This window comes from Anguilla anguilla, chromosome 17 (assembly GCF_013347855.1).
Source record: "Anguilla anguilla isolate fAngAng1 chromosome 17, fAngAng1.pri, whole genome shotgun sequence".
Taxonomy (NCBI): Eukaryota; Metazoa; Chordata; class Actinopteri; order Anguilliformes; family Anguillidae; genus Anguilla; species Anguilla anguilla.
This window is the reverse complement of record NC_049217.1, coordinates 8270841-8293249: the sequence shown is the minus strand read 5'-3', so window position 1 is coordinate 8293249 and position 22409 is coordinate 8270841. Positions and strand designations below refer to the sequence as shown.

Here is a 22409-nt window from a genome sequence, read left to right as displayed (position 1 = left end):
CAAAGAAAAATAAAAACACACACACACACACATTAGTCTTTGCGGTATTGCAGCTCATGATGGACTCACACGAGTGAAAGAGAGGAAAAGACCCGAGGGTCAGGCCGGCGAGCAGAGGGAAACTTCTGGAACCGTTCGGCTAACGCTCGATAGAGAGCACGTAGCGCCTCACTCTGTGGCATTGAGCCCACGTTCGGCTAACGCTCGATAGAGAGCACGTAGCGCCTCACTCTGTGGCATTGAGCCCACGTTCGGCTAACGCTCGATAGCGAGCACGTAGCGGCTCTGTGGCACTGAGCCCACGTTCGGCTAACGCTCGATAGAGAGCACGTAGCGCCTCGCTCTGTGGCATTGAGCCCACGTTCGGCTAACGCTCGATAGTGAGCACGTAGCGCCTCGCTCTGTGGCATTGAGCCCACGTTCGGCTAACGCTCGATAGCGAGCACGTAGCGCCTCGCTCTGTGGCATTGAGCCCGCCCCTCTCAGAGCGGACCCAGCCCCAGCACGCCCCCCCCCCCCCCCCCCCCCGCTGCACAGTTAGCTTCCCTCCTCCGCCCGGGACCTCACAGCGACACGCTCCAAATCCAGCCAATCGCCTCGCACGGGCGAGGCTCCAGGAAGCGGTCGTTTAGGCCGACTCAGCGAATGACGCGACGCTTTCTGGAACCTTCCTCCCTAAAGCTCTATAGGGAGCAAAAGCCGGTCAATTAACAATTCGAATGGAACAAAACCCAGCATACAGACGAGTGCCGGGGGTGGGAAAAGAAATCATCTAAAATGGCTGGCTAGATTTAAAAAGGGACTACACGCCCTATAATAATAATAATAATAATAATAATAATAATAATAATTTAAATAAAAGTGCCTACAAAAAAAAAAACAATACCATATTTTGGAGCCCTTTCGTAAAAAACGCAAGGCAAATAGGGTGCTGGGGACACACCCTCCCCCCACCCCAGTCTACACACCCCCACCCCACCCCTTCTTTAAAAAAAGAAAAATAATAATAATAACAACAGCAATAATCATAGTAGCAGTAGCAACAATAACGTTAATCTTCATCCGGATGATTCACAGACGCAGTTCGTCGAGTTTGTCCCTCCCGGCGCACCGTAGCGGTCCTCACGGCGACGCCCCCTCCCGGTCCCTGTCCCTGTCCCTGTCCCGGTCCTCCTCCTCCTCCGCCTCGGCGCGCCTCGTCCGCTCCTCCTCCTCCTCCTCCCGCTTGCGGCGCTCCACCTCCCACTCCACGAAGGAGTCGAAGAGGCTGGGCCAGGCCTCGTCCTCGCTGTAGTTGCTCAGGTCGGGCCCCACGGCCTGCGTGAAGTTGAGGAACATGTTCCAGGTGTCGCGCGAGACGCCGCGCACGCCCGACGGGTTCTCGGCCAGGAAGTCCAGCCAGCGCTCCAGGATGGGCGGCGAGTCCTGCGTGAAGACCAGGCGCCAGAGGGCCACGGCCATGTCGCGCTGGAGCGAGCGCTGGCCCTCCTCCGCGTCCAGGCCGAACTGGAAGGTGAAGCGGTACAGGTCGCGGAAGCCGTCCTCCGCCCGCGCCTCCAGCAGCAGGCGCGGGAAGCGGGCGTGGATCCCCTCCAGGCTGTCCGCCCGCAGCGCCTTACAGCCCTCCACAAACTCCCGCCTGCAGGGGGGGGGGGAGAGCGAATAGGAGGAGAGAGAGCGAGAGCAAATGGGGGGGAGAGACAGGGGAAGAGAGTGAGACAGAATGTGGTTGATGTAAGAGACAAAGGGGGGGGGGGTGTGGAGGAGGGGGGGCGTGTGAGAATTATTGGGACTTTCCGAGTAAGAGGGGTTTTCCTGCCGCGCTGCACTGCGAACGGAAAGCACGCAAAGGCTTGTGGGAAAGCCACGTCGGAGCTGGCGGCGTCGCGCGCTCTGCACAGGGGGAACAGAAAACATCCGAGCAGCGTTCAACACCCCTCGGCTGGGGGCTCACCACCGCAGGGGGAAGGCAACAAACCCAGGCTCCTTGGCCTGATGCTTATAACATTACATTACATTACATTACAGGCATTTAGCAGACGCTCTTATCCAGAGCGACGTACAACAAGTGCATTAGTTCAAGGTGCAGAGGTGCAAAAGAAACATACTAGAGTTAAGTAAAGATCGTAGTGCCAGAAGTGACCACATAGATCAGGACTCCAACCCTGTAGAGTAACCTGTTCAGCAAACAAACAATCCTGCCAAGTACAAACTAGCACTGAAATCACATTTGCCTAATCATATAAAAAGGCACGCCAACAACTCAGGCCGCGTGATCGGCCGACCCTTTCAACAGCAGTTATCCATTCAGATCAGATTCAGCCCTGCTCAATGCGATCCATACAATCAATCAGGATTCAGTCCTGCTCAATACGATCCATACAATCAATCGGGATTCAGTCCTGCTCAATACGATCCATACAATCAATCGGGATTCAGCCCTGCTCAACACAATCCATACAATCAATCGGGATTCAGCCCTGCTCAATACGATCCATACAATCAATCAGGATTCAGCCCTGCTCAACACGATCCATACAATCAATCGGGATTCAGCCCTGCTCAACACGATCCATACAATCAATCGGGATTCAGCCCTGCTCAACACGATCCATACAATCAATCGGGATTCAGCCCTGCTCAACACGATCCATACAATCAATCAGGATTCAGTCCTGCTCAATACGATCCATACAATCAATCGGGATTCAGCCCTGCTCAATACGATCCATACAATCAATCGGGATTCAGCCCTGCTCAATACGATCCATACAATCAATCAAGCCATAAATCATTACCAGGGCTACCAGTGTGTATCACCTGGTAGCCCAATGGGCTGGTCGTACCTCGTAAAACTTTCTCCAGTGGGTTCTCAAAAAGGCTACATTTGCTATACAGTCATAGCCTATTTCCTTCAGACAGGAGTAACACATTATTTCTGTACAAAAATTCTGAAATAATTACAAATTCTGTTGTCGATATTGCTTATCGCGTGTACATTTCGTCATGAAGCTACTTGCAAGACCAACTTTTTTTAAAAAAGGTCATTATTTAGTGGATCCTCGTTTCTCTTCCTCCTCTCTGTTTTTCTCACATTTTCTTCTCCAGCACGGTGACAGTTGGGCTATTTTTGGAGAACCCCCCCCCTTGCACTCTTCCATTAAGGCCCTTGTGTTGTTTGACAACTATCAGTCTCTTTCACAACATCTTCCTCGCGCTTCTGTTCTGCATCTGTGAGCTAAAAACAGCCCCTTACCCTAAACCTTACCCTCACCCTTCACTTCACTAGAGAGATCGCTGCTGTCAAGGAGTGGCCCTTCACTTCCTCATTTATTGTTTAATTGATTATTTCATTGTTTAATTGATTTTAATGTGTTAATTTGAGGTCATTGAAACCAGGTGCAACAGACTGGCTCCACCTATTTAAAGTGTCTGTCAGTAGGGACAGGGAGAGAAGGTGAGCCACTTTGATCATTTGTACTGCTGGTGTTTTTAAAATAAATTATCAGTCTTTTTAAAGTCTTGTTTTACTCAGTTGTTTTTAAGCCTTTTTTTACAGCTGCATTCAAGCATCACGCTATGAAACACTGTATTCAGAACGTTAAATTAATCAGCCTTCACATATTGCACACATTCAATAGCATGCACTCGCTTAGAAAGATAAAATATATTTAGTAACTCAGCTTGGGATCCACTGACACCGCTCACCAATGAGCTTGTGAACTTTAAAAGCACTGAGACAGAAGAACACACGGTTGGAACACATTCTAATATCCATGCTTGGGGGAAAACGACAGTTCTGGAGGCACTACCTTCATCAACTCTGCTTATGGAACTGAGACAAGAAGCAAAATGCCTCGGGCAAGAGAGCAAAAAAGAATTTTTTTTTAAATCAATGGGGGGTGTATTAATTGAACATACAGGGGAAAACAGCATATTTCAGTGTTTCAACAGATCAGACTTTTGGTTTCTAACCAATTTAGTTTAAATTACAGATCGTAAAATAATCAGAAATGACAGTAGAATCCTCGTGAATAACTTGTGGGAAAGACAAGTTGGAGAGTAACATTACATTTCACATTTCCTGTCTGCATGTCATGCTCTACCACAGAAGGGACCCCGTTCCTTGATTTTCTGGGGCCAATTCCTCTGGCCCTCAACTGACCCCCCAGGGGCTGGTCGCACCAGCTGGACGTACGCCCGGTCACATGGTCAGACCTGACATAGAGGTCAAACGTAAAAAATACAGCTCCTGCACCAACTGGGCGTAGCGCTACATCTGGGCCTAAATTCTACACCTGCTGCGGGGTGGGGCGTAAGCGAAACTTTTGGACTATTCTCGGTTTCCGCAGTGACGAGTCGTTCGAATTAATCGACGAACCCTCGCCAGGGTTAAGGGGACGTCTCTGACCGGGACGGCGCGTTGCCTCCAGCGCCGCAGTTGCTAACGGCGCCAAGGTTTTACGCCAGCGGCGTCCTTCAAAACACTTCAGGGGACGCGATTAATTATTCAAGCAGAAGCAGCATCGTAGCCTAGCAACGCGCACCGCCTAGCAACGCTCGCGCGGTAGAACGCATCAACATGAGCGCACGTCGTCTGCGCTGGACTCGGCTGCGCCTAGCCATATTCTTAGATGGTGCAACAGGGTGTAAACACCGAGCACGACGTCGGACGTAGCGACGACCGACAGCTAACGCCAACCTTTTTTTTTTTTTAACGTCCAGCTGGTGCAACCGGGCCCAGAATACAACTCCTCCGTATATTTTCTTCCCCTCCCCCCGTAGGGTGAACCCGATCAGGTGTCACACTCACCTGCAGTAACATGGATATGAAAGACGTGTGAGAAGAAACACGATTCCTTTAAGCGACAGCCGCCTCTAACTTAACTCACATCTGAGATGATGGCTGATTAAAGCCAACCTGTTGGGCAGCGCTACGTGCTTTCTCTATATGTCCTGCACAACCAAGGGCACGCTTAGCTAGCAAGCTCTGAAGCTGTCAGCAACAGAAGCCTAGAGCCCCTAAACTTGCTGCTAATTTTTTTTTTTTCGTAAAACCTTGCAACATTGCTACTTCAGTGTGTTTGCTCTCTCTCTAATTTGACGTTTTCAAACGTATCCGGAAGTAAATCAACTAAAGTTTGTCCTTTTTTTTTTTTTTTTTTAACTTCACAGCTTCCAATTCCAAAATGGAAATCCAATTGCCCCTCAAGTTTCTGCTCTGTAGTGTCTGATAACCTGACTGATGCTTGGCTGTCTAGTTTACTTGAACCAAGACCTCCCCCTAACCCTCAAACCCCCCCAACTTTGCCCTGGGCCAATAGAAAGGTCAAAATGGTCGCCCCAAAAAACATAACGAAGACAAATAACTATTTCCCTCTTGGCTGTTTCTACCAGAGCAGAATTGGGGAGCAGCCAGGGAACCCTGCTCTGTGCTCGGGCAAGGCACTGGCATTCCTGCTGGCACTGGCGCACAGGCCGTCGCCGTGGCGACACTGCGAAACCGCACCGTAAGCTCGGAGCTTCGCGTGCAGATCACATGACGCGATCCGGCCAATTCGGCAAACCGGCGACGTGCGACGGCTGCTCTGATGTACGGCAGACCGCTTACGGACTCGCCTCGCCCCAAAATGTACCTTCAGAACGTTCAGGTCCTCTTAGGTGCAACGGGAGCTCTCGACAAGCCTAGCCGTGACTCAGAAAGGAATCGACGGCAGTCGCTGGCGCGGAAGAGTCATTTCCGCAGATTCGCCGACCACCCCCACCACCCCCACCACCCCACCCCCGCAGCCCCGCAGCTCACTCACCTCGTAAACTTGCACATGGTGGCCGCCTGGAACTTCCAGGCCAGGAGGAGCACGCGGAACTCGGCGGGGTCCACGCAGAGGTCGCTGCAGAAGCGCTCCATGCCCTCCTCCAGGATGGCGTCGTCCACCTCGTCCTTGTAGCAGCCGAAGAGCTCCTCGATGCGCGGCACGGAGAACTCCTCCCCGCCCGCCGCCGCCGGCTCCTCCCCCCCGGGCGGCTCCCCCGAGGGCGCCGGGCCAGTCCTCCCCTCCGCCTCCATCTTCTTGGTGCCGTTGGCCAGCAGGTCCGCGGGCGACCTGGTGCACACCGGCCCCGCCTCCTCCTTGTAGACTCCGCCCCCGGCCCCTCCTCCTCCTCCTCCTCCTCCTATCACTCCGCCCTTCTTGCAGTGGGCCTTGCCGGCGGGGTCCTTGTCTCCGCTCTTGCTGCCCAGCGAGGATGACGGGTTCTTGCACTTGGTGACGCACTGGCCCATGTCTCTCTCAGTCTCTCTCCGTCGCCACCTCGCCCTCCGCCTCCTCCTCCTCCTCCTCCTCCCCGCCAAACCCGCGAGCCTCAGGTCCAGCCGGCCCCGCCCCGCTGCCGACGCTGCTGCCCCGCTCCCGCCGCGCGCCTCAACATTCCATCGGGTGCTGCCGGGAGACGGGGGAGAACAGTCAGCACGGAGCGCCGTGGCGACAGGGGGAAGAAGGGTACTATTGGCTGAGAAGAGCTCCATCGTCTTCCACACACCCGCCACCAGCACACACCTGGTCAATCATTCAACATCATCCATCCATTATCCATTCACCAGACACGCAGCTCATCACGATTCTACATTACGCTGAAGGTCTTACCGATTTCCGTCCTCGCCCACAAGCTCCACCTGGGATCAACCAAGTCCGTTCCTCATTTTCTGAGGTCTAATCGCCATTTACAGAACACAGTATTTTCCTCTGCACTGGGGAACAAGAAATATATTCCCTTGCATTGAACTTCAGATTTCACCTACGTTAACAGAGAGGCCAGTATTCAACACTAGGGACAAGGCACTAATATCCAAGACCTAAGAGGGTTGGACACGCAACTGTACCCTGCACCCTTCTCAGGCCAGACAAGTGAAGCTAAGCAGGTGCTTGCATGGGAGATCTCCTGCAAAAACTTAAGTTGCAGCTGGAGGAGGTGTTTGTTGTCCAGTAGGGGGCACTACACCCCAAACTAAAGAGAGCTCCAATGACCCAGCACAGTGATGGGGGGGACTGCTGTAGATGGTGTCCTTCAGATGAGACTGATGTCCTGACTTATTGTGGTCATTAAAGCTCCCACAATGCTTTTCACTTGACCATGTATTATTTTCCAGTGTGGGAGACGGCTTTTGTTTCAACCAAGCAGTAACACACCTGATTCTACTAATCAACCACTAGAGTCTTGCTAAGCACCTAGAATCAGGTGTGTTACTGCTTGGTTGAAACAAAAGCCGACACCCACACTAGCCCTTTCTGGACAAGATTGGGGACCCCTGCTCTAAAACATGAAAGCACCTAATTAAGAAAAATTAACAGCTTGTTAAAATTCTGGAATTGCAATTTTGGATGGAACAAAAACCAGCATACACAGTGGATCCTCAGGACCGCGTCTGAGTACCACTCTGCTACACTCAAATTGGCAACCCTGAGCAGGATGGGGATATTTTACACTCAAACTGGCAACTCTGAGCAGGATGGGGATATTTTACACTCAAACTGGCAACCCCCAGGAGGAAGGTGCTATTCCATGCTCAAACTGGCAACCCTGAGCAGGATGGGGATATTTTACACTCAAACTGGCAACCCTCAACAAGATGGAGCTATTCAAATGTCGGCCTATCAGAGAAAGGCCCACGGTCGCCGCCACATTGGAAGAATTACACCACGTTCTCAAACATTCACTGCCAGACAGCAGACTTTTCAGTTACTTTCAAATTACATTACATTACATTATAGGCATTTAGAAGACGCTCTTATCCAGAGCGACTTACACAACTTTTACATAGCATTTTACATTGTATCCATTTATACAGCTGGATATATACTGAAGCAATTCCGGTTAAGTACCTTGCTCAAGGGTACAACAGCAGTGTCCTTACCCGGGAATCGAACCTGCGACCTTTCGGTTACAAGCCCAGCTCCTTACCCACTGTGCTACACTCCGTCAAATGCTAATATAAAGTTAGCGTCTGCTCTTGCAGCTCGAGGCGAATTCGCTGTGAGTGATGTGTGCCTTGCCACACTGAGCCCGGCTAGCCAGGAAGGCTCCGTTTCGACATCGCGGTGACTAACAAAGATTGCTTCACTTCGAGTGTGACTCCCTGGGCCCAAAATCCACCCACACCATTATAATCACAGCACGACTCACTCTGCTCTCCCCCTCACACATTCCCGTCAGTTTACTCACTAGCGTAGTGAGGACCATTTGCGTTTACACACACACACACACACACACATATATATATATGCATACTGCTATAAAGCAAATGATGTGGTGGCGCTACGATCAGTTATCAGATTTAAAACTGCAGTTAAGAGAACAGGAAGGAACGCTCAAGCGAGCTCAAGTGCGTCGGACGGCTGTTTATGGAAGAGGAAGTTCAAGCCGTGTGATTCAAGGCCCGCTTCCCAAAACCGCCAACGACTCACGGGGACCACAGGCAGCCCCCCCCCCCGAGGCTCTCTCCTTCCTCTTCCTACCGACTCGGAGCAGAACAACAACAGCGCGTCACCGTCGTCTGAAAACACACGTTCGTCAACGCCGCGACTCCGACTGCGCGCAGTCACGGCAACGGGCTGAGGCTGGAACGAAGACCACATGGCACGGGAAGAGGACTCAGCCCCCCTCTCCAAGGTGCATCCAAATCAACGGAGTTCGTAAGCGTGAAATGACCCGTATGTACAACAAATTACTGTACGCAATTCCTAATAATGTCTCTCACATCTTACTAGTACAACTTCAATGTAACAACATAAGAGATACGTTTCAGGCTGTTTGCTACTTCATAGTGGTTACAAATTCTGTTCATCTCAGACAGGAACTGGGAACAGGTGCGACTCTGGCTGAAGGTACTTACAGAGGAGTGTCAGAATAGGAGGGTCCAGAGGCCAGGAGGAGTCATCTCCAAAACCGACGAGCTGGACGTCCACGACACTGGAAAACAGACGAAACGGCTTAAATTTCACCTCATTTCTGCTTAACACAGTTCCACACAATATAGTGCTTTCCAAAGCACCGACGCAGTCCGCTGCTTGATTAGAATGCACGTAAAATCAATGATACACAGCAAAGTCGCTCAAATGATATAATTGAATATATTGAGCAATGTAGGCCACTGAATGACACTGTCACTGAGACAAGCATAAAGTGTCCAGATGTCCCACACAGAGCTCCATACATGAAGACCCCCCCCCCCCCCCTCCAAAGTCTCAATGGTATGTTCCACTGCTTCCACAATCAGAGGAACCACCCATTACCGGGGGACCATCTCTGGCACAAGACCACAAGAAATGAATGGCAAGCAAATGCTCCAGCCAGTTGCACTGCTGGGCTAAATAGCAGAGAGAACACGACTCGATTCTACCTGTATCACCTACCCCCCACCCCCTCACTCATTATCCACAGGCTGCACGTGGAAACCCTCCAGAGTGCCCCCCCCCTCCCCCAGTCCGCTCTCAGGAACTGGATTGGGCTTAGTACCCAGAATCATATCCATGCAAAATTAAACAAAAACAAGAAAAGGACAGCCACATGTGCGGAAATGGCTTGTGTGTGAAGTACATGGCTATGTAAAAACAGAAACACAAATGCTTTCAAATGGGGTAAAGAAAATCAGCCACAGGAGAGGAAATGGGGGTACTGGCATGGCTCCGCTCTCTCTGCTGACAGGGCTGTCATAGAGGCATGGGCCCCTGAGGTGGGCCCCTGGGGTGGGACCCAGGGACGAGGGGGCGCCCGACGAGGCCAAGGCCTTAACCTGATAATCCTGGGACAGAGAGCTCCGCCCAATCCCTCGCTCTCTCCCTGGCCCCCGTCCCTCTGTGGGAACTCTCCCTCCACAGCTGGGTAAACCAGGCGAAAGCACAGACGATGGCCCAGGTCCCTCCCTTTCCAACAGCCAGGGCGTTGTGCACGGTTAGTGCTCCGGGCACAGGGACCCTACGGGACCCAGACGGTTTAAAGCACGGGACCCAGACGGTTTAAAGCACCGCAAGCCAATGGCTACCAAAAAGGACAGGGACAGGGATCAGCAGGGGACAGGGCCCAGCGGGGGACAGGGATCAGCAGGGGACAGGGCCCAGCGGGGGACGGGGATCGGGGGGGGCAGAGATCAGCGTGGGACAGGGATCAGCAGAGGACAGGGATCAGCGGGGGACAGGGATCAGTGGGGGACAGGGCCCAGCGGGGGACAGGGATCAGCGGGGGACGGGGATCGGGGGGGGCAGAGATCAGCGGGGGACAGGGATCAGCAGAGGACAGGGATCAGCGGGGGACAGGGATCAGTGGGGGACACGGCCCAGCGGGGGACAGGGATCAGCGGGGGACGGGGATCGGGGGGGACAGAGATCAGCAGGGGACAAGGATCAGCAGGGGACAGGGCCCAGCAGGCGACAGGGATCAGCAGTGGACGGGATCAGCGAGGGACAGGGATCAGCGGGGGACGGGGACCAGCTGGGGACAGGGATCAGTGGGGGGCTGGGCTCAGCGGGGGACAGGGATCAGCAGGGGGCAGGGATCAGTGGGGGGCAGGGCTCAGCGGGGGGCAGGGCTCAGCGGGGGACAGGGATCAGCGGGGGACAGGGATCAGCAGGGGACAGGGATCAGCAGGGAACAGGGCTCACCCAAAAGGCAATATTCTACTGAGCTCTCCAGGCAAAACGATGGTGAAGTTCTGTGGTCGTGAGCCTGAGGGGGGGAATCTCACATGGGATTCATGTCTCAGAAGCTCAGCAGCAGCACACTAACAACGACCACTCAACATGCCTGCCAGTACGGGAAGGGTATAGGTTTAAATGGAGGCATTCAATTAGACTATTACTAGGATGGTTTCTCTTAGTTCTTAAGTCTTACATTTTTTCACAACATTTTTATATCATTTTCAGTACTCATCTCATTCATTTAAAAAAAACAAAAATGTTTCTAACATTTTGAAATGGAAGGAATGAAAAGAAAACGGTATTAACAGTTAAGCTGTTAAGCCCTTAAATAAAAAAAATTAAAAACTTTAGGTTCTTCTGCGTGTTCACTTGCGGGACAGTATGCAGTGTCAATATTACCGCGATAAAACTGTGATTAGGATTTAATTCTCCTGAACCCATTATAGTGGAAGTTACACACTTCAACAGCCCGACAGTGCCGTTGTAGTTCCCCGGGAACATGTTAGGGCAAGATTCGCTAGGGAGGGTAGCTAAGCGGCAACACCACAGGGGGCCAGCCAGTCATCCCAAATCCATCTTCGAATGAAATCTTTAACGTTGTTCAACCAAAAAATATTACAATAAAACATCTCACAACAGTGAATGTATGTAGCATTGTCATGTTGACTTACCGTGATGTTGGCGAGTGGCTTTACTTTATCCAAGTTAGCTACGTTCTTAGACCACGATTGTCCCATCTACCGATTGATTTAATCTGGGAATCTGGTTTCGGTAGGACATTGAATGAACAGACACCAGAGAGTTGTTTATTTAAACTTAATTTGATATGACGGAAACAATGTTTAACCCATAACTTCTTCTTGTATACCAACAGCACCAGCACGACACAATCACCCACATAAACTAGATAAAGAATCTGCTCACTAAAGGCCTTATAAAGTTTTAGGAGTTGGCTCACCGACACAGTCAGTTAGCTATGCGACAAGGCATTTCGCATAAGCTTTCCACAGCAATGATCTTTTCACTTCAACGGAGAATAACGTTCACTTGTTAAAATGTCACCGTGGGATGGTGTGAAAATTGATTAGAATAAACATTTGGCATACACAGATGTTCCAACAATGTTTAAGTATAACTTTGAACCATGACATCTCAATTCTATTCATCAATGTGACAATCTCGATTTCCGCATATGATTAATTTAGTTTGTTTCGAGTAATAACCAACTGCCTTTTCACTGATGTAAGCGCCGAAAATACAGAACAAACAGCACAGACAGCTAGTAGATTTTATGTTTGAAGCTGACAAACAGCTTCTTAGAAAGCTAGCCTACCTACCCAGTAAGAATAGCAGGGCAGAAGATCGCTTATATATCAGTCAACTGGCGAGACACTTTATATAGAAAATAAAATCCCCACGAGAAAAATCAATAACACTGTTTCAAAGCATATCGCTGGCATAAACAAACTCGTTAAAAAGCCAGTCAGCTTCTCCTGCTGGTAAATACTGGAGAATAGTCGTGGGACCTAAAAAAGTAGACAAATGTGAAACAAAGCCATCGACATTATGTTCCAACATCCTTACCTCTTAAATGGATGGAGATATTGTTGCAGAATAGACGGTCATTGCGTCCTAAGCGTAAAGCCAAGGCAGGCAGGTTGGGCAACAAAAACAGCCACAACAGACAGAAAATACCTAGCCAGCTAGCTGTCGCAAATTGCTAGCTTAAGCTACGAACTAGACCTGTCTTTCTTAAATGTCAGTCGCGTACCACTTCGATTATAGGGCCTAAACCTTACCTTGATGCGTGTTGTCAGGATAATAAGTTGGACTAAACTGGACGTCAATAATGAGTTTCTTTATGCTTTCTCTCTCTTTCTGTACCTTTCCATTGAGTGGACATTACTGGGAATTTGCCCTGCGTCATTTCCGGTAGCGCTTAGACCAGCTACCTGCGCGTAACGTCATCAGCAGCGTCGTCATTAACAAAGCGACAAGTTAAAATCTAAATAGCTTGTCAGTATATATAAAACATATCAGGTAGTTTGGTATAAGGTAGCAAACATAAATCTTAGAAAGGACAATGTGCAATAACATGACCAAGCCTATTTATGATGATGATGATGATGATGATGATGATGATGATGATTATGATGATGATGAGTATTATTATTATTACTATTGTTTTAAATGATTATTATTGTTGTTGTTGTGATTATTAATATAATAATAATAATAATAATAATAATAAATAACCTAAAATTAAGTTAAATTCTATTAACAATAAAATTTACATTTTATCAAGTGCTTGTATTGATGTTAAAATTCACAATTGATTAAATTCAAATTCATTTTCTGTGTTAAGTGGTTCTTCTCTCATCATAAAAAAAAAATTTTCAGAGAAGAACCACTTAACATAGGAACAAAAAAACATTTAGAACTGGTTAACACATGATGCAGAAGACAAGATGTCATGACCACACTGCTCTGGCCTGAATAAAACAACGATCGTAGCAGTTGGTGTTAATCATTTTTTTAACATTAACTTTTTTTTGAAGTGCAAAGCTGCACCAGCACCACTGTGGATGCAGAACATAGCATCCGTACAGTGGCATCGTTTGCTTCGCAATCCCCAGTGGGGTCTCCAGAAAACAACATTATTTAAAGCACACATTGCTTCAGTCATAAATAAGGCATCAGTCACATCCATACATTCTAAAATAAGCTGTGATTGATCTTTCTTATTCAGAAAATTTTGTTTTTTTTATCACAAAAGTGGATTTCTCAATAGGCTATATTTGTTATGCATATGTATTTGCTTCAGACACAAATAAGACATATTTTTTAATTAAATTATTTTCAAAAAGAACCAATTTTGTTATGGATATTTCTTATCATATTTACATTTGATCTCAAATTCACTTAAAAGATAAAAGGCTACCATGAAAAAAAGTCCCGATCAAACTGTTTTGTAGATGTTCCAGCTCCATGTCTTTCTCCTCCCTCTCCGAAATTGACTTCAATGACGAACCGCGACCAGCCTGCATTCGGTGATTTGTGTGTTCTTCCAGGAAGCGTTCTCTTCGGGGTTACTTTGAATACAGCGAGCTGTAACACCGATAGCTTTGAGTGCACTGCTGTTCTGGAATCCGGTATTAAATATAGTGACCAATAAAGACAACTAGTTACGAACGAGAAAGCGTCTGGTCTTATTTGTGATTGATGTGACAGTTGCACTGGTTATCTAGGAATAACAGCAAAGGACCTATCTTCATAAATATTTTATTTTCTTTGCAGTGCAATTTACAAGTTCATGTTATGGTTCATGATCTGCCCATAAAATTGATTGCATCGTTTGAGTTGATATCGCAAAATTTACGGGTAGGCAGTTTGTGCTGGATGCAAATAAACATTTTTACTCCCAGAAGCAGTTTATAAACACTCAAAATATTTGTGCTTGTCAATTGAGTAGCGATTTAGTCACTTGGTAGCAGGTAACTGTTTGGAGTGCCGATACTACACGTGCTTTCAGAACTCGGAGTGTACGTCCTCGGGACTTCCCCGTCTGGTTTCCGGGGGGACGGGAGAGGTCATTTCCTCCCAGGTAGTCACCCCAGGAAGGTGGAGATGAAGACGCTGGTGTCCAGGTTGAGGGTGGCGTGCCACCAGTGGTCTGGGAAGTACAGCACCTACCAAACAAGGGGTCAGAGGTCAGAGGTCAGGCCAAGACCCTTTGAGGGTATTTACATTTCACCAGGGATAAACAAGCTGCTTCTAAAAGCAAGGTTATATTTTCCGTGTAATCTTCAGGATACCTGTGTGATTTTTCATATATACTGGGCTATATATTTGGCTACTTAAACCAGGTGGGCAGAATATTTTGGCACACACGTCACTTTCCAGTGACCAATGGCTTTTCACAGGACATTAATGTGCAAACCAGTGAGATGTCCAACTAGTTAGCACTAGCAGCGCAATGATATTGCACACCTCAGTAGTGAGGAACATTCAGTCAGTGAACTGCCAAGGAAGCTGCACGGATTTGGCTCATACTGCGGGCTCTATTTACCAGACTGCGCGTGACGTGCCGCGAGTCGTCGCACCGGCGAAGCGGTATGTTTTTTTGTCGTGGGTTTTGACGCGCCTGAGCCGTTGGGTAACTTCGCGTCTTACGGATAAACAGCTCTTGTGGACTGAGGGCCCACGATGCTGAATATCACAGACGTTCCACTCTGGTCAGAGAGACGCGCAGTTTTCTCACTGACTGACTGACTGACTGACTGACTGACTGACTGACTGACTGACTGACTGACCTCCCCGGGCCGAATGGTGACCTCGATGGGCCTCTCCTCCGGCGGGAGGCTGGGGTAGGTGTCTCTGACCCAGGACAGGGTGGTGTGGTTGGGGTGAAAGTGAGGCTCTTTCTCAGGAGGGTACAGAAACCAGCGCTGGGAAGAGCACAGGTGTTCGATCAGTACAAAAACACAGATTTAATACAAACAACCAAACAAACATTCAGTTTTTTATTTTTAATACATTTGAGAAAAACTTTTCTAAAAACCTGTTTTTGTTTCGTCATTATGGCGTATTGTGTGTAGATTGAGTGAATTCAATCAATTTTAGAATAAGGCTGTAATGTAACAAAATGTGTAAAAATTTAAGGGGTCTGAATACTTTCCTAAGGCACCGTATGTGCTGTCTTATATAATTTCTTTTCTAGGGATTATATCAGAGAGAATCAGAGGTTGAGTGGAGTGATGAAATGCTTGGTATCCAAACAGCCTCTGTGTATTATATAGATTTTTCCGTAATATAATTATTTTACCTTTGTGAATGGGTCCCTCCATTACCTGTTATAGTGCCTCGGGTGAATCTGGCACGTGCTCTGACTTCATGTGTTTTTGTTTTTTTGTCTTTTTTTTTGCTTTGTTGAATCTAATAAGCAAATGTATTTTCCTTCGGATCTGACACAAGCCCCCAGGGCTGCTTCTTGTCTCGTGGGGAAATTACCTTTCTGCCGTAGATGACTTCAGAATATCCGGGTCCGTGCCAATGAAAGGGTACCCCAGTTCCAGCGCCTGAGAGGGAGAGACGGAGAGAGAGACAGGGAGAGAGACAGGGAGACAGAGAGAGACAGAGAAAGAGAGAGAAAGAGAGATGAAGAGAGAGAGAGAGAGAGAGTGATCAGAATGGATCCCTCTCTCCACCCCCAGCCCCCACAGCCTGCACAGAAGGTAGTATCCAGTAGAGCTACTTGAAGAATATTTACTTGCTTTAGACCCCAAACCGTCTTAATTAGGAAGTATCTAAAATAACTCTTTAAATCCCTTTAAAAGCAATAAAGGGCTGTCCAGTAGAGTTACTGCGACTTCACCTGCGACGCCAAAGCTGTATGCCCCACTGGTGTTCGGGAGGGAGTAGCGAGGAGGCTGGTAGTGCTCAAACAGCGAGCGCCATTCCGTGAAGTTGTTGTCTCCGAAGAAATACAGGGTGTCTGCCAGGAAGGAAACCAGACCTGCAATTCAGTCTTGGGCGCGCCTCGTATTTTACCGGGCTAAGAGCCACGCAAGCAGTTAATACGGCCTCCCTTACTTTTGATTTTAAAATTGTGTTTGCACACAGTTAGCACTCAGTGACAGCGTAAGAGATGGAGCACTGAAACCCCTTTTGACTTCATGACAAAAAACAAAGTTGCGGCGAAAATTTTAAAAAGAGGAACAACCGATGGCCAAAACTGACCGCTGCCCAAGGTGTCCAGCGACTGGGGTCTCAGCAGATGTTCCACAAACTCTTGGAATGGGACGTCCACTGTGGGGGGGGGGCACAGACGGGGTTCCATTACAGTAAGCAACACACCGACCGAACCAGATGGAAACGTCTGCAGATTCGGTCAGAAGGCCGAAGGAGAATGTGGGGTGAAATCGGGCGGCAGTGTAGCATAATGGGAAAGGAGCAGGTCTTGTAACCAAAAGGTTACAGGATCGATTCCCAGGTGGGACACTGCCGTTGTACCCTTGAGCACGATACTTAACCTGTGAGTGCCTACAGTAGTCTGTATGAGCCTGTGAGTGGCTACAGTAGTCTGTATGAGCCTGTGAGTGGCTACAGTAGTCTGTATGAACCTGTGAGTGGCTACAGTAGTCTGTATGAACCTGTGAGTGGCTACAGTAGTCTGTATGAACCTGTGAGTGGCTACAGTAGTCTGTATGAGCCTGTGAGTGGCTACAGTAGTCTGTATGAGCCTGTGAGTGGCTACAGTAGTCTGTATGAACCTGTGAGTGGCTACAGTAGTCTGTATGAACCTGTGAGTGGCTACAGTAGTCTGTATGAACCTGTGAGTTCCTACAGTAGTCTGTATGAGCCTGTGAGTGGCTACAGTAGTCTGTATGAGCCTGTGAGTTCCTACAGTAGTCTGTATGAGCCTGTGAGTGGCTACAGTAGTCTGTATGAGCCTGTGAGTGCCTACAGTAGTCTGAATGCTAACAGAGGGTAAGAGACACAGTGCTAATCCTGAACAGTCTGAATTTTGAAACTGACCTTTCCTGTAAGAGTAGGTGTTGGCGGTGCTGAGCCTCACCAGCTTCTCCCCATAATCCCGCAACAGGTTATCCCTGGAGCACAGGAGCTGGAACTTCTGAAAAGCCACATGAACAGGACGGCAACTTCACACAGTGTTAACACAAAGTACTAACTTTATTATTTGTAATCAAACAATTCACATGGGGTTAAAGTGCATATTCTCTGGTTTAATCAAAGAGTATTTTTACACATTTTGGTTTTACTACGTAGAAATTGGCGCACTTTTTATACACTGTCCCAGGAGCATCGTCATGCTGAAACAGGAAAGGGCCTTCCCCAAACTGCTGCCACAAAGTTGGAAGCACAGAATCGTCTAGAATGTCACTGCATTAAGATTTGCCTTCACTGGAATGAAGGGGCCTAGCCCAAACCCTAGACAGCCCTAGACCAAGGGGTGCCAAGATGCTGTTGGTCATGTAGTGTATATAAGGCGCGGCAGCTAGGCAGTTAGCCAACCGTTGCAAACTAAACTTGTAAAATAAAAGTATAGTTATAACCAAGAGTTTACTTCGGCCTACTCAACACTGACAAATATGACAGGCTATTAATTTGACATTGCCTGATTTATGTAGTAATTCACACTAGGCTGTGTTGATATATTTTCTATTAAGACGAGAACATCATACACTATAATTTCCTAGAGGCGGCTATATATAGAAGAACATTTTTGTGACTGAGGTCTGATTAGTGTTTTTGGGAGTGGTAAAAAAAAGAACAAAAAGAGGGTTTAGAAACATAGGCTTAGTAAGCCAGCACGTTTTTTTGTTGTTCTGACTGAAGGCAATTTGTGATAAACAACCAGTTCTTACCGTGTTATCAGAAAACCCTCTCAGGACAACTGGCTTGGAGTAGGCATATCTGACAATAAAAAAATAAAGGTATAAAAACAAATGGAAACAAAAAACATCATTTTTAAACTTAAAATGTCACACTGTACACATTAGAAGGAACCCACTGTTGGATGAACTGTGAATAAGTCAGTGACTTGTCCCAGATGTCAACATCGCATGGTCCCTCATCAGTCAAATTATGGTCTGGATCTGCGTTCCTATTTATGAAATATCAACAGGCAAAATGAGCATTTATGTCAGCAGTACAGACGACAATTCAGCATTAATCCTTACAAAATAACTTTAGTTCGGCCATTCCATGGTAATGGCAGCAAATTACCACCTTAAACTGAAGACGGATAACAGAGATGGACATGTATGACCGCGGTCAACCTATCCACTCGTCAAATTCGTGTTCGCAACTACACTGTGTACACTGGTAGTCCGGTCAGCGCAAAAAGAGCGATTTCTTGCAGAGACGATTTATAAAATGTACGGTGTTCTCGTTTCACCTAGCATTTCGTAGATTACATAATCTAATAGGACAGTCAATTACTATATTTTAATGAACTTTTACAACTTACAATTGAGATTACAATTTACAATTGAGATTGCAATAGTTACCACAATCACTCCACACAATTTGAATGAAATCATTCTCAAACTATGTGCACACCCAACATTAAAATGTTTTACCGCAGGTAATTTGGAGACCTGGGAAAATAACCAATTAATATAATATATGGGATTTAAATGACTAAACGTTTGGGAGAATATTACATAAGATTTTGCCATAATTAGTCCAAAATCTCTCTGTACTTCAGATGACAAATGTCCATACTATATATATCGTAATCAATATGTTTTACAGTACCGTTTTGGAGATATGGCGACTAAAGTTCATTATAACTATATGAATATATAACAATAGTATTTTGGGAGTCAATTACCCTGATTTTTATCCATAATTAATACACACTTCCACCTGACTGGTGATAAGCAAGGCGCAGACCATATTCGTGCCAAGTATGTAGTTGATTGACTGTAAGAATTTTAAGATATGCTCATTTAAGATCAGGAGTACACTGCACAGGATTTTTTCATAATTAGTTCACAGTTTCAGCTGATTGGTGTTTGACAAGGCTCAGTCTATATGCATTCCAATTAGGAAGAGGTTTTCGCCACATACGATCATACCCAGTAATCATATCTCCAAATTTCCACAGTAAAACCTATTCCTGTTTGGTATACATATAGTCTGGGTCTTGCTAATCACAAATCAAGTAAGTTTTTACTAATGGCTAAATCGTATGTAATATACTCTCAAACTTCGTTTTTGTCATAGATCCCATAAACAATTGCATTGACATCAATTGGTTAATTCCCAAGATCTCCAAATTGCTGCGTAAAAACTGCTTCATGTTGGGTGTGCACATTGTATTAAACCAGACTCAAACTAATTTAGCATAGCCTATTTGTGGAGTAAATCCTGAAATTTCATTCACAGATTGCAGCAGAATAGAACAATATATTAATTCCCTGTCCCAGTAGATTATTTTATTTTAAAATACTAGGTGAAAAGATACCACTGCGTATTTTATCAGCCGCCTTAGCGAGAAATCGCTCTTCTCGTATTTTCTGACGTTGTGTTTACCTGACTACCGCTATACACACGGCAGCTGCGCACACGAATTTGACGAGCGGATAGTTTGACCGCAGTCAGGTATCAGCATACCAGCTTCTGACTACCGTATTCGCATTTGGACTGTTTAGCTTACTACAGTATGTATGTGAAGCCAACTATATGTGCCTCACTGACAATTGCTCGACGAACGCTAGTTACCCTTAATTATCACATAAAACTATTCAAAGTCGCTTAACGTCGGCAGCTCAAAACGTTACCGGCTTTGATGCTCTTACCACCCTCCATCGCTGCCGGGCACGCCGTCCTGACCATCTGGACACAGCCTTGCAACCGGTAGCCAAAGCAAAAGGATAGAAATCGCTTGAATCGCGGGATTACATTCCATCTGCTTTCAATTAAAAAAATACAAGCTTCTTCGGGTCAGTTTCAATGTGCAATAGGTTCACTTTCCCCACAACTTCAGTAATCCGAACCGTATGCGATTGTACAGTTCTTTCAATTCCCTTTAGATCCAATTCTTCCTGCCATCGGCAGCCACTCAGAGACAGCCACGCAGAACAATGGGCGTGGTATTCTAGTGCCTGTATCTTTTTTTTCTTTTTTTATTCAACGGATTGGGCAAATATCAGAAGACCAGGGATTGCCATTCTCCGAGAAGCTCGCAAACGTCCAGTGGTTACTCGAGGAATTGCAGTTTAACAAGCCTCCGGGTGCCAAAAAGCACATTTCCCCATTCAAAACTGCCAATTTACCCTGGTTAAATAAAATTATTTTGGACAGTACTTTTAAATTCTAAAATGTCTTCACGCTGAATTAATTACTATCCAGGCACCGATTTTTTCTGAGCCCCACAGAAGAAAATATGAGATTTATTTAATTCCAAATGGGTCCGCATTGTTATTGTTATTGTATGGGATTGTATGTTGACACCTTGCACTAAGGCAAATTCCTTGCCACATCGTACTTGGCGAATAAATAATTCTGATTCTGATTCATGGTTTTACGTCACAGAGCGCGCACCTGTTCACACGGGCACACCCGCGCATGAACGAGTATGAGGCTGTGATAGACGCATCCGTTGACTAAACCGAAAAAGCTTGAACTGGGGGAGTTGCCTGGACGGTACAGAACCGGTATCAGAGTAGGCGTACGAGTATTAAACCTTGACCTAGGATTAAATCAATACACCGTCATAATTGTTTTGATCATATTGTTAATTTGATATTATTACTATTACTATTATTAATAATAATGTTACCTGCCATAACATTCTTGTGTCCATTGCTTATGGTGACGAATGCTGACAAATAAATGTTGCTCTTAAATTAAAATGCTATTAAGACTGTTACCTGTTACTCTGTACCTCTTTACGAACGATCCACAAGTTCTAGCCGGTGGTTTTGTGTCAAAGCTGAAAAACATGTTTGTAATCACAGTGTGAGATCCTGTGAACCCAGGGCCTCGAGCAGGATGAGAAATGTACTAGATACTTCTTCTGCAGGGCACGGTCAAAAAATAATAACATCTGTTCTTACCACAGCAGAGGGGTGGTGGTGTCTGAAGAGGCTAAGGTCCGAGAGGTGGCCAAAGAGTTTTTTGAGAGCCTGTACCACATAAGCCCCACAAACAGGGCCCTCATTCCTGGGCTACCGGGACAAACATCTGGGGAATCAGCATGTGGAACCTCAGTTGAGCACCAAGGACCTCACCAAGGCTGTGTGCTCCCTTACCCAGCACAAAGTTCCTGACCCGGCCAAATTCTGTTCGATTTTTAAACTATCTGTTTAATTTCAAGCCTAATTGGACACATCTTATTCTACTAATTAGTAGCTCCACAAGATCTTTAGCTGTTTGATGGGGTGCACTTTGTTACGGTTGGAGTAAAAACCTACAGGATGGTAGATCTCCAGGAACAAGGCTGGCCAGCCCTGGTGTAAAAGTACTATAGCTTCCCACATCATGACATCTATTGCTGAATGTCAACTACAAATTAACTGCAATATATGAATGAGTTTATTGTTTCCCTGACTATTCAAGGGACTTTTAAATATTGGCCAGCCAATGTTGCTGATAAAAATGTTTATTTACAGTTTTGTGTTGTGTGCTGTACAATGATAATTCTGCAAATAATTATCAGCCAAAGGAAGCTGATTATTTCAAATTATTTTCATATCTTATCCGTGCAGTTCTTACTGAGAAATACCTAACCACTGCGGGGCATAAAAGGCACTGTGCGAATCGTTTGCCACGGGGGAAATATAAATACCTTTGATGAAACTTTCAGTGGAATTGTGTTCACATATGACTATATCCACTTTAGAAGCACATGATTAGTAAACCTACGATTCCTGAACCTTTTTAACGAGGGGGGTAGACCACTGGAAAAAACTGATCTTTTAGTCCACCCTCTTGAAAAGGGCTCCCGTTTCATTTGTGAAATTTAACCCGGCACATGTACTGTTTTAAATATGAAACGTTTGCTTTTCTAATGCATTTGATGTTATGTAGTATAATTGGTAAGGAGTGGGTCTTGTAACCTTAAGGTCATAGTTTTGATTCCTGGGTAGGAAGGTACACTACCGTTGTACCCGTGAGCAAGATATTTAACCCGCGTTGCTTCAGTATATATCCAGCTGTATAATTGGATACAATGTAAATAGCTAA

General features: G+C 46.6%; 2 protein-coding genes across 5 annotated transcripts; both read right to left on the bottom strand.

Moving 5' to 3' along the window:
• Positions 1-517: 517 nt before the first annotated feature.
• On the bottom strand, positions 518-12645 carry LOC118217229 (DCN1-like protein 3). 4 transcript variants are annotated; one of them, XM_035399087.1, is made up of 5 exons: positions 12491-12642; positions 12276-12323; positions 8891-8967; positions 5808-6440; positions 518-1639 (listed from the first exon to the last, which is right to left on the bottom strand). In XM_035399087.1, the coding sequence occupies exons 4-5, from the start codon at positions 6281-6283 to the stop codon at positions 1123-1125; spliced, it is 993 nt and encodes a 330-aa protein (XP_035254978.1). In that variant the 5' UTR covers positions 6284-6440; positions 8891-8967; positions 12276-12323; positions 12491-12642; the 3' UTR covers positions 518-1122. The 4 variants fall into 4 exon arrangements, with proteins under 4 accessions (XP_035254978.1, XP_035254976.1, XP_035254977.1 ...); XM_035399085.1 differs by having other exon boundaries at positions 12276-12645; XM_035399086.1 differs by lacking the exon at positions 12276-12323.
• A 1312-nt stretch (positions 12646-13957) lies between these two features.
• On the bottom strand, positions 13958-21463 carry jmjd8 (jumonji domain containing 8). The gene is made up of 10 exons (XM_035397034.1): positions 21281-21463; positions 20021-20068; positions 18226-18318; positions 18080-18128; positions 17229-17325; positions 16431-16499; positions 16066-16185; positions 15702-15769; positions 15005-15139; positions 13958-14380 (listed from the first exon to the last, which is right to left on the bottom strand). Exons 1-10 carry the CDS (start codon positions 21382-21384, stop codon positions 14300-14302), a joined length of 864 nt encoding a protein of 287 aa, XP_035252925.1. The 5' UTR covers positions 21385-21463; the 3' UTR covers positions 13958-14299.
• Positions 21464-22409: the final 946 nt, after the last annotated feature.